Raw genomic sequence first — 11130 nt, 5'->3', positions numbered from 1 at the left:
TGTTTGCTTGCTTTCTTTTTTCCTCCGCCCCTCGATTTTGCAGTTTGCCAATATAGCATCTTTTCACCAAAGACTTTTCACCTAAATCTGCTTTAGAACAGAATAAATAAATATACGGATTTGTTTACATTGATAGCTATCCCTAAGCAAAATTAAAATCCTGAAATTATTTAGCTTTTCTGATTAAGAAAAACGTGAACTAAGTTATTACACTTCCCTACAAAGAAAATCATTTTCAGCTAATATTTCCCTTAAATCCGTTTTTGCCATTGCTGATTTAAACCAGATCAATGGAAAGAAACTTTATGCAGTCACCTTGGTAGTCAGGAAGAACATTTCTACAACCATTTCTACATTTTCCTACAGGGGAAATGCACTTATTTATTGATTGCCTTTGAAGTGTTCTGCTCTTTATACACTGGTTAGAAAAGACCTATAAGGATTATTAAGCACTAGTTCTCCTTGAACTTCATTTCAGTTGAAAACCATTAATTCTTTCTCTGTGCATTTCAAAATCGAAAAATAGCAACAAACAGCGTTAAAACTTCCATTCATTTGAGAGCTGACTGATTTGCTGAAGATTTGCTTGTTTATTTTTAAAGGCTAATCTTGCCTTCCAATTCTAGGGCACACTAAAACAGAAATAAATACATTTTATTTATGATTTAATTTAACATATTTTTTAAAAAAAAAAAAAGCCCCCAAACTGTTTTATTAGAAGTACTTGAGCCCAGGCCTCACATCCATCAGGGAAAATGACATACCAGGCCAAGGTTTGAAGTAGATGCATAATAAATAGCTGAGACTGGCTTGGCTTCCATTTGTTGACCCGTGGCTACCGAACAGAATGTCATTTTAAATCCGGCTAGTGCTGGGCCCATTGCACCATTTGCCCCTCTGCGTGTGTGATGAGAGGGAGACAAGCACGTACCTTTTTCTCTTTTTTTAAAGGGACCAATTTCCCCCAGCGGTTTCAAGAAAGAAGCAAAGCTGATCAGGGCTCTTTGTACTCGGCTTTCGAAATTATAGCTTTAAAACTTTTCCCGAACGCCTTTGTTCAGCGATCACGTCTGCCTCAATTGCTCTCAGATTCTGATCGCTTCCCCTCCCCTGTTTACCCCAGAAAGTTTATAGTCGCAGGAGAAACAGCCCTTTAGCCAAACTTTCTCGCGCCCTCTCTGCATTCCGCCCCCCCTCCCCCCAGGCATATGGGCACCGACTACAAAGCCCCTTGCCACTCTCTGAAAATAGTCGATGATTATTTTCATGTTAGCCGAGCCAATCTTGACGTGGCCCATTGACTATTTTTAACACAATATCAGCCCTTGTATTTTCTACCTGTACCAAAGGAAAAACGTCAGCCGGTGGGAAACGTAAACGCAGAGAGATTTTCCACTCCGTGCATCTGATGAAGTGGGTTCTAGCCCAGGAAAGCTTAAGCCCAAATAAATGTGTTAGTCTCTAAGGTGCCACAAGGACTGGTTGGTTTTGCTGGTCCAGACTAACACGGCTGCTCCTCTGAAACCAGAGAAAAAAGGCTCTCTCCGCTCTGTATAGCAAAGTAATATTTGCATTTCTCTTGTAACCCCCAGCCCCTTTGTTTTGTATGTCCTTTGAAGTATGCTGTCTTGAGGTACTTTCCCTGACTCACCCTGTACAATTAAAATGGAAGACAACCATAAATTGTGCTAGAACCATTTTAATATAATTATACATATCTGCCAAATCCAGGGAAAAAAGGTTTATGCATATATATCTTTTTTCTCAATTAACATCTGCAAGCATAAACGACAACGAATGTCTCCGTGTAAATTCATCAAGGTCAGAGCAATTGACCAATGTCCTGTTTTGTTTCTACTGCCGGCTTGGCCAGCAGTAAGTTACTACGGATGAGTTTAGTGTCCTTGTGTGGTTTTCTTCTTTCTCTTTCATTCAGAGACAGTTTGTTGGAAAAAGTTTCAGTACAGTTCACCTGTGGTGAAAGGCGATTTTTTTTTAAGATGATACTAGGTAACTCAGTTGCTCTGAATTTCACTTATAATTATAACCTATTTAAATCACAGCAGAACCCCTGCTGGGGAGGAGTTCACAGTTGCATACAATACAGGAGATCACAGTTTTGAAGTCTAGCACAGATTAAAAACCACAGATGTACCATTTATATAAGACACACACTGATTGTCTCTTAAAAACTACATATTGACTCCTTATGAACATTTCTTCTTCTTCTTTTTTTTTTAAATAAAGTAGTGCAGCTAGGACAATCAGTCACACAACCCACACAACCCTGACCCAAGGTCTGTCAGTGCCAACTAGCAAGTTGGGCATGAAACAGTTGAATGAACTTGAGCGAGAGAAAGAGAAAGAGAGAGAGAGAGAGATGCTGTCCATTCCAAAGATTTTTAACCAAGGGTTGGCTAGCACGCTGGAAACCTCTGGGTGAAGGATCTTTCCATACACACACAAAAGAAAGGAGAAAAAAAAAACACAACCACACCCAAACCTAGACTTTCTTTTTAAAACTGGCCCATAGGTGGAATGATCTGCCATTCCTTTCACACAAAGAAACCCAACAATTGGCTAAAACTATAAAGAACACAGGTTGGTCTGTCTGCTTCTGCTCAGTAGATGATCTGTCCTTTTAAGGCCTTCTTCCTTCATTTCTTCTTTATTCCTTTCCAGAGCTTTTGGGCAGGAGGTGAATCTAGGTATGATCACACCAACTGTCTCTTTCTTCTTTTTTTTCTTTTTTCTTTTTTTTTCCTCTTTAATTTAACCAAGACCTGACTAAAACTGGAATGTTCAGCCCAGCGTGTTTATTATTATTTATTATTATTAATATTTATTCTTATAACAAAGGGGTCCTACAGGCCTTCACAAAACCTGGAACTTCCATGAAGATGTCTGGTCTTTATAATCCAAGCAGTCAGCATTGAAGTTTAGCTTCCAGGAGGCGGTTTGGTCCTTATAATCCAAGCAATCGGTGGTTGAGTTAAAGCCCAAGCTTGATGCTCCATAGCCCTGGGTGGAGAGGGAAGCTGGGGACTGGTTGAGGTGGCTGGTGACTGCATTGGTGCCCATAGGACTGAGTGTGGCCCCTGGTCCCGGAAGCTGATGGTGCATCGGGGTCAAATAAGATCCACAGTCCATCCCCCCGAAGTAGGAGGTTGATCCCGCGTATCCTTGGCTGTAGCCTGAAGCCTGGGTGTAGGTCATGGGGTAGGACCGCTGCATGCAAGAAGAGGATGTGGACAGTGGGTCTGAGAGTGGGGAGATGGAAGCCGGGCTCCAGATGGACACGGGAGCGCTGCTGCTGGAAATGGCCGGGACGGAGGTGCTGGAGGGGGGAGTGAACTGCCCACTGGCCCCGCTCTCCGAGCTTACTTCCCGGGCCGGGGAGCTCTTCTTCTTGGCCGGCCGCACTTTGTTCTGGCCCCCATTCTGCTGCTGCTGCTGCTGCTGGCGGCACTTGGCCCGCCGGTTCTTGAACCACACCTGGGAGAGAAGGCGAGAGAGAAGCCGGCGGTTAGCGCGGCTCCGGACCCTGAGCGGGGGCGAGGTGGAGGCAGGGGCACCAGGGGCTCGTTCCAGCTGTGGCTGGTTTCAAAGGGGGGGGGGTCCCCACGCTCTGGGATGGGGAGGAAGAAGAAGTAGAAATGAGCAACTCAAAATGTTTAATAGGGGCATGGCGGGGGGGCGGGGGGGGGAATAACCCTCTCAATCTGCGCTGCCTGCCAGCCTAGCGCCCCCCCCCCCCCACCAGGGCCTCCAGGTAATCGGAAACAATAGACCCTTACCCCGGGAGGAAACCGGGAGACAAAGGGGAAAGTGCGTCTGCAGAGGCGATGCTGGTCCCTGGGGCAGGCGGCGGATTCCCCGCTCCCGGGATTCCGCTCACGGCCCCGCTGCCCGGCTCCCCGGTGGGGCGCCAGCGACGTGCAGAGCAGGTATTTGATCTGGGGATTATTAGCGCCGCCGGGAACCCAGGCACCCGGAGCTGCTGCCCACTGATACCAACAAGCCACTGCCACCCGTGCCCCCTCGCCTCTGCCCTTCACTCCAGTCCCTAAGGCACTGCTCGCTGCCAGTTAGCCAGCTTGGGTCGAGAGAAAGTCCAGGGGCCGGTTGTGTGGACAGTTCACTAGGCGAGGGGAGGAGGAGGAGAGATAATGGGGCCTTTAACATGATAGCACTGCTGATTTTTGCAGAGGGCACCTTCGCTGTAGCTAGTTGCTTGTGTTGCCCGATAGACTTTATTGCACCAGGCATTGCAGATTCCCAAGATCAGCTGTTGACTACTTAAAGATTTGTTGCCCTTTACTGCAGTTGGCCTTTTGGCCCTATCGGTGCCCTGGGACCAGGGACACAGGTCCCGATCCTGCAGAGGATCTATCCATTCCTAGGCCCGGTGGCAAAACAGGACCTGTGGGAATGGGACCCTGGTAAGTTTCCAACTGGCTCTGGGAGGCTCTCAGATAAAAACCCTACAACCAAGGTGGGTAGCAGGAGGGAGACTAGCGCCCCCAAACACGAGAAGAGTGAGGTAATAAAACACTCTGAAAGTTATTTGCACCAAAAAACGTTGGGAGCTCAGTTCTTACTCGGGACAAAGGGACTACCCTGGGATTTTTGGCCTGAGTAAGGAAGGCAGGACTAGATCCCCCCTCCCCCATTCTCTTCCCTATCCATCACTCCAGTCCCTCAGTGAGTGTGAGACCCAGCTTTCTGCTGCTCCTTGGCTCAGTTGGAAACACTGCTAAGGACCCCCCCTCCCCCGTGCCGTAGCCTTCATCCACTGACGTCAAAACACCCCTGGCTTTGACTGGGTGCAGGAGGGGTCCCTTGTCTGGAGTCGAATGGCCTCCCAGACACTTGCTTTCCAATTAGCTGGCTGGGCAGGCGGGGGTAAGACTTTGCAGCTGTCCCCGTTGCCTATGGAGTCTCTGTAGCCTCCGCCAGTGGCTCTGGGAGCTGTTTCCAAACTGCAAAGAGGCCCCCTGGGCTGGCGGGCCCAGCCATGGCTGCGGGAGCAGAAACTGGGCCCTGGGTTGGAGTCTATTTGTGACACAGCTCAGGCAGGGAGAAAGCGGGGAATCAGACTCCCCGGTAAAGCTTTTTGCAGGAGTGCAGCGCCAGAGAGGTTTCCTCCCTGAGCTTCCAATGCGCTTTCCCTGGACCCGTTGCAATTCAGCGGGAGCAAGGATCGGGTCCCTTCAGCAGCTTCCAGGACAGCAAGGGTTGGCTGGGCCTGGGGCTTTTGTCCCTAAGCTGTCCCAGCTCTCCAGACACCGGCAAAGGAACTGAACTCTCCCGGCCCAGCGGCGGATCCTGGCCAGAAAACCTGCCTCTGGCAATTGTGGTCCAGGGGGAGGGCTGCTGGGGAGAGGTGGTCTTTGGCTTCCAGGGAATAAAGGCTGGGGCTCCAGGCGGCGAGGGGCAGAGGGCTGGGGCTAGGTCAGGGTGGGCGGCCAGGTGAGCGCTTGGGGAAGGAAAGGGGCTGGTGAAGGAGGGTGTCTTAAGGCGCCAGGCCCGGGAAGCTCCCAGCGCTGCGGGTGCCTGGCCCGGGTGAACGGGAGCAGGTCCCTACCTGCACCCTGGACTCGGGCAGGTTGATTTTCAGAGCCACTTCCTCGCGCATGAAGATGTCCGGGTAGCGGGTCTTGGCGAACAGCGCCTCCAGCACGTCCAGCTGCGCCCGGGTGAAGGTGGTGCGCTCCCGCCGCTGCTTCCGAGGGGTCGCTGCGAAGAGCAGCCGGAGGCCCTTAGTGGCATTCAGCCGCAGCCCCTCAGCCCAGCCGGGCAACCGGGCCAGGCACCGCGCAGACCCCCTCCCCGCGCCCTCTGAGCAGCGCCCGCCGGGGGCAGCCCCCCCCCCCAGCCAGGGCAGCAGCATCGCCCCGAGCCCCTCATGGCGGGACCCCCGCCCAGCCCCGCTCCCCCAGCCCCAGGCACCAGCGGGGAAAGTTAACGCGGCGGGGGAAGGCGCAGGGGCGCGTTTCCCAGGGACAGGGAGCCAGATCGCCCTGCTCAGCCAGGTCCCGCTGCGCCCCAGCCCCAAGCTACCCACCTCCCCCTTCCCGGACCAGGCCGGCTGCGCCTCTCCGGGCAGGAGGCAGGGAGTTCTGGGCAGCCCTGCCCCGGCTTCGGAGTGTACCCCACGGCCGGGAGCCGGGGCGAGCCCTGCTCCCTGGGGTCCTGAGCCCGTCCCCAGCGGAGCCCTTTACTCCCTCGGCCGCAGAGGCTGGGTCACGCCGCTTACCCGGGTATCCCACCGAAGGATGAAGCAAGTCCATGCCCGAGGTTGTCAGACTCAGCCCGTTGACTGCGTAAGGTGGTTGCTTGAGATAAGACATCATGCTAAAGTTGTGGTTGGAGGAGAGTCGGCCAAAAATCCGGGGAAGGGGGAAAGGCCCGGAAGGTCTCGATTCCCTCGGGAGCGGAGAGTCGGGGTCCCGGCGGGCTGGCTGAAATCAGGGGTCTACAAAGTGAAAGGCGGGGGGAGAAGAGGGGCTGATTAACCGAGCTGCCTGGAGTCGATCTTTTATCTCCGCTGGCTTGTTTGAGCGTGGCTCTTAGCAGGCAATCCCTCTGCTCTTAGACACCGAGACCCCCAGCTACATTTCGGACCGGAGGATACTGACTCGAAAAACGCATTTAAAAAAAAAATTACACCCCATACAGTAATTGCAACCCGCCCCGCAGGAGCACAATCCCCCCATGCCTTCAAATGCACACATTGTATTGCTTCCCTGGACATTTGCATGGGATTCGTTGGCTGGCACTCGCTAATTGTCTCAAACAAAACTTGATTGGGGCCATTTGCAGACACAAAGACCTCCTTGGCTAAATAAATAATGCTGATAACAAAGCCCATTGGTGAGAAACAAAGAAACAATTCAAGAAACCGATCTCTCCCTCAGTCTGTGGCAGGGCTTTTTAATTACCCCAGCTTTTGCCGCATTCAACTGCTACGAACCCCAAAATGCGGAGCTGAAATGCCATCTTGGAAAGAGGCAAACTTTTCTGTCCCACCAGGATCATTCCACGTTTGCAGTGATTTCCATCAGCCATTTTTCACCTAATTAGTACTTTGGGTAATTAGATTTAGAGGTAAGTAAGAGATTTATTAGGCTTTCAGAAACTCCTGATTATGGAGCTAACGCTAAACAAACAAGCATTTAACTTCCAAACAGAAATCACCACATGGCTAAACTTGCTTCCAAATTTCCCCTGTTAGTACAAGAGGAACATTAAAGATCAGTAGCATGTTCCTTCCATTGCAAGACTGTGTTTACAGGGAGATGCACATCACCATGCATTCCACTCTTGCATTTGGTGATGGTGGAAGCAAAATTTTCCAGCCACAGATTGCCTTTGGTTGTTGTATCCTAGCCCTTCTGACACCTACTTGGAATGCAGTCGCCTTCCCCCTCTCCCCCCCAAAAAAAACAAAAAACGATTTACTTTTGTACCCCGCTTCGGGATTCCAAAGTGTGACATTAACACATCCTGACAGATTAAACCATTAGCATTTCTTTCATAAAATGTTGTCCTGCTCTTGGAAAGAGCCAAGGACTTTGCAACTCTGAGAAAGCTAATTTTTTTTCCAAAATGGCGGACAAAGGGGAAGGAATTTCCAAGTGTACTAGTCTCTAGAAGATTTGGACAGTGATATTTAGACTGGCTGGCTTCCTGCACAGACAGCTATTTTTAATGAACTCCTTAACAGGGAAGTTAATTTATTTTTCGTGCAACAAAAACCCATCTCCTTTAATTCCAAGTTCATGCACCGAAAAAGTGAATGTTTGAGGCACTTCAGGGTTTCCTTTCCCCCATATTCAAAGGTGGATATTTCATTAAATAAATACATCTCTGCCAAGTTATAAACAAAGCCACCTTCCTCTATTTCAGTTCCTATATTACTGCAAACCCCAATCCACGTCTAAGGAAGGTTTTTAATTAGTATATTACTTGGGGGTGGTTGGGTTGTTTTTTTTTTTTTAACTTTCCTGAACTGCATGAATTAATTCATAAATTCACATACTTATTATTGTATTTCCTCTTGAACCTAATTGTAAATAATTTGCAAATCTTTCTTCTATTAGTGAGAAAAACAAGATATTGGTTTTGTAAAGAATATTACGTGTGCATATTTGTGTGTGACGTATAACACACACATTGTTCATTCGCAGATCTGTTTCACTAAAATCCTTATAGAAGAATTTAAATTACATTTTTTAAATTCTCAGAACCAAAAAAAAACAAACCGCTCTTATTTGTATTGTTTTGATGTTTGACCACCTCCAACTTTTAGAGGGGCATTCCCAGGCCCGGTTTTCTTCTGAAATAGGATTAAAAGCTTCCATCGTTGATGTCAAACTTTTTTCAAGTGAATTCGCTTTAGGCTTTGTGGGAGAGGTTTTCTCTCTCTCTCTTTTTTTTAAAAGTGCCGAAAACCGGCGTCACTTTGAAAGTGGAGGGAGACGATCTAAATCCGAGGCGTTTAGAAAACACACAACTGGCCTGCAAAGCGTTAAATACAATGAAAAGTTTGGGTCCCATCCTACCTGCTCAGGAGCGAAGCCCGTTGTATGCGGGTTGACGGATCTGAGCGGCTTCATAGCAGGCTCGCTGTTTTATATCTAACGGCTTTTCTGCGCAATCTGTCTGTCACCTTTTCCCTCTCTCCCAAAGACCCAGTCTACCAGTTGCGCTGCCCTCGCTCAATAATAATTACCCCGTCCAAGAATTAATTATAATAAATGTTTTCTTGATAAACTAACGAGATAATCCGAGTGGCACACGGTCCCTAATTACGGGCCGCCAGACCCAGCTCTGCAGATCATGTGCACTGATTAATTTTCTGCCTGATGGCAATGAAACAAAACGTATATAGACTGGCACCCTGTTTCTCAAAACAAGAAGCCCGGTGTTTGGCCTTTTAAGAACTGCAGGGAAAGTTTTAGGCCTTGGGGAATCGATTCATTTCAAGGATGGACACTGAGAGAACCCCCTTTTTTGGGCGTAGTCACTTTCTGGTTTTTAATATTTTTTGTGACACACTCTCTCTCTCTCTTTGTAACAGGAAGGGGAACTTTTTGTATTCCAGAGTTGGCAGTGGTTTAAGAGGTCTGATCAAATGTTGCTCTTCATTCGACCCCACCAGTGTAGCTAAAATCAGCCAAAAAACCCTCAAAGTTCTCCTTCCCAAAAAAAAGAGAGAAAAAAAAGTTTTAAACACCCAGCCCTTCATTGCTATACAATAAAACCACAGGAAGGGGTAAAACCAGAACTCAACCTTGAACGGACTAACCAACAGTATTCTATGAAAAAAACCCCAAATCCTGCCAGGCTCACGCTTTTAAAAAACATTTGATTCGATTTGCACCTTAAACCCGCTTGAGTCTCCATGAATGTAAACAGATATAGAAGCAACTGACCGAATTATTCTGCATAAAGAAGACTTTACCACCGGGGAGAAACTTGCACTGGGTGGGTTTACCTTCCTTCCACTAAAGGGGAACACGGTCAAAGAGAGGTGTCCACGTATGAGCTCCAATTTAGTTAATAAAGGTGCTTGCAAAGAAGGAAAGTGTCTGTCACCTAAATAAGCCAGAGTCGCCTAGGTAAAGCAAATGGCTCCTTTTTGAAAGCACCTTTCCAATGCCCCTTTTAGAAATCGATCCAATTCCTGTCATTCATTTAAACAGCAGATAGAAAAGCAACTTCACATTTATTTATTTTTCTCTCCACCCCAAGATGCTTTAAAAAGGCCCCCCCCCCCACACACATACTCTTTTTTTTTTTTAATCTGACCCTTTCCTTGTTGCCTCGAGTCCTTTCTGGTCAAAGCCATGTTTGCAAAATGACTTTCCCCTTTGCTTAAGCTATCGATCGGGAGTCTTAGGCAGAAATCTGTTTATCAATAACCGCTGAGGCCAGGGATTTAATTCCAATTATTTTTGTATTTAAAAAGTACATGTACAGCCAGAGAGCGGCTGGAGCCAAGAGGATCAGGCCAATAACCACAACAATAAGGTCGTCCCCCCCCAGCCCAGCTCCAAGGAAAAGCTCGATCTTGTGGAGGAGAGTCCCGCAGACGACAACATAAAGGAAGGGAAGGGGGGAAATTCGAGGGGCTGTATCTACCCGCCTCCTCAATTAGCTGATCTGGTCCCTGCTTTTTCATTCAGGGGAAAGACTCTAGGTTTCGGGGAAATGAAAATGAATTAAAGGGGGGGGGGCACACGCGAGCCAGTTTCTAAACACGCCCCCCCCTTCTTCCCCATCCGGGGTGAGAAAATCAAAATAACGATGGGGAAACGTTTCCTTCCAAAAATGATATCTAGAGAGAAACCTGACGCTGCCCGGTGCAAAGAGAAATCCGCCCTCACCCGTTCCCCCAAAAGCAAGCAGGCCGTTATTGCAGCTCGCTGCAAACTCTCCCGAGACAAAAAGAAGAGGAGCTCAGTTTTACAGGCAGAGGAGAGTCCCATCCACATGCTCCGAAAAAACCCCCAATTTTCTTTGAAAAAAGCAAACCCTTCTCACTTACCTTGAAGCGTCGAGGGAGGCGTGTGCCTGGGGAGGGGGGGGGGAGGGAGGGCAAAAAAACCGGACCAAATGCTCCTGGCCAAATTCAAAAATAAAGAGTTCTCCTACAAAAGAAACCACAAAGCAGTAGGTTAGAAATCTCGCTTTCTGCCTCCACCTGGCCCAAGAAGTCAACGGGAAAGGGGCGAGCGAGGCTACCCGCGTCTAAAGGCGATCAATGAGCCGGGGTGTGGACCCGGTACGTACAGCGTCGGCCGTTGCCGGATCTGGCCAAGTGATTTGCTTTTTAATAACAGTGGAGAGGGAGTTGGAGCTGAGGTCTCTACCTCTCTCAGGGCGATTTGCTGAGAAAGAGCCGCTCTGGCAACTTTTTGACGCAAACTCTCCAACCAATGGCAGGCGGAGAATGATTGACACATCCAAGCCAGGGGGGGGAAATAATAAAAACACACAACAGGGGGAGGAAAACAGGCCACTGCTGCACCAGGGAGACAATCAGGCAACAAATAACAGCGACCAAAATGACACAAGAATATCCATAAAAGAAACGATGCTCCCTTTAATAATATACATTCT

The 11130-nt window shown here is 48.6% G+C and overlaps 1 protein-coding gene across 3 annotated transcripts; it reads right to left on the bottom strand.

Moving 5' to 3' along the window:
- Positions 1-1692: 1692 nt before the first annotated feature.
- Positions 1693-10885, bottom strand: OTX2 (orthodenticle homeobox 2). 3 transcript variants are annotated; one of them, XM_073350018.1, is made up of 5 exons: positions 10801-10881; positions 10556-10658; positions 6260-6478; positions 5588-5739; positions 1693-3495 (listed from the first exon to the last, which is right to left on the bottom strand). In XM_073350018.1, the coding sequence occupies exons 3-5, from the start codon at positions 6354-6356 to the stop codon at positions 2875-2877; spliced, it is 870 nt and encodes a 289-aa protein (XP_073206119.1). In that variant the 5' UTR covers positions 6357-6478; positions 10556-10658; positions 10801-10881; the 3' UTR covers positions 1693-2874. The 3 variants fall into 3 exon arrangements, with proteins under 3 accessions (XP_073206119.1, XP_073206118.1, XP_073206120.1); XM_073350017.1 differs by having other exon boundaries at positions 10556-10885; XM_073350019.1 differs by lacking the exons at positions 10556-10658; positions 10801-10881 and adding an exon at positions 8568-8680.
- Positions 10886-11130: the final 245 nt, after the last annotated feature.

This window comes from Lepidochelys kempii, chromosome 6, assembly GCF_965140265.1.
Source record: "Lepidochelys kempii isolate rLepKem1 chromosome 6, rLepKem1.hap2, whole genome shotgun sequence".
NCBI classification, from domain to species: domain Eukaryota; kingdom Metazoa; phylum Chordata; order Testudines; family Cheloniidae; genus Lepidochelys; species Lepidochelys kempii.
This window is presented reverse-complemented; position numbering and strand designations above follow the sequence as displayed.

Bases quoted from the DNA above. Each gene is read 5' to 3' on its own strand.
- OTX2 (XM_073350017.1), bottom strand. From the start codon at position 6,356: ATGATGTCTTATCTCAAGCAACCACCTTACGCAGTCAACGGGCTGAGT. The intron at 5,740-6,259 runs GTAAGCGGCGTG...TGCTCTTCGCAG, and splicing joins TCCTTCGGTGGGATACCCGG to CGACCCCTCGGAAGCAGCGG. The intron at 3,496-5,587 runs GTAGGGACCTGC...CTTCTCTCCCAG, and splicing joins TGCCCGAGTCCAGGGTGCAG to GTGTGGTTCAAGAACCGGCG.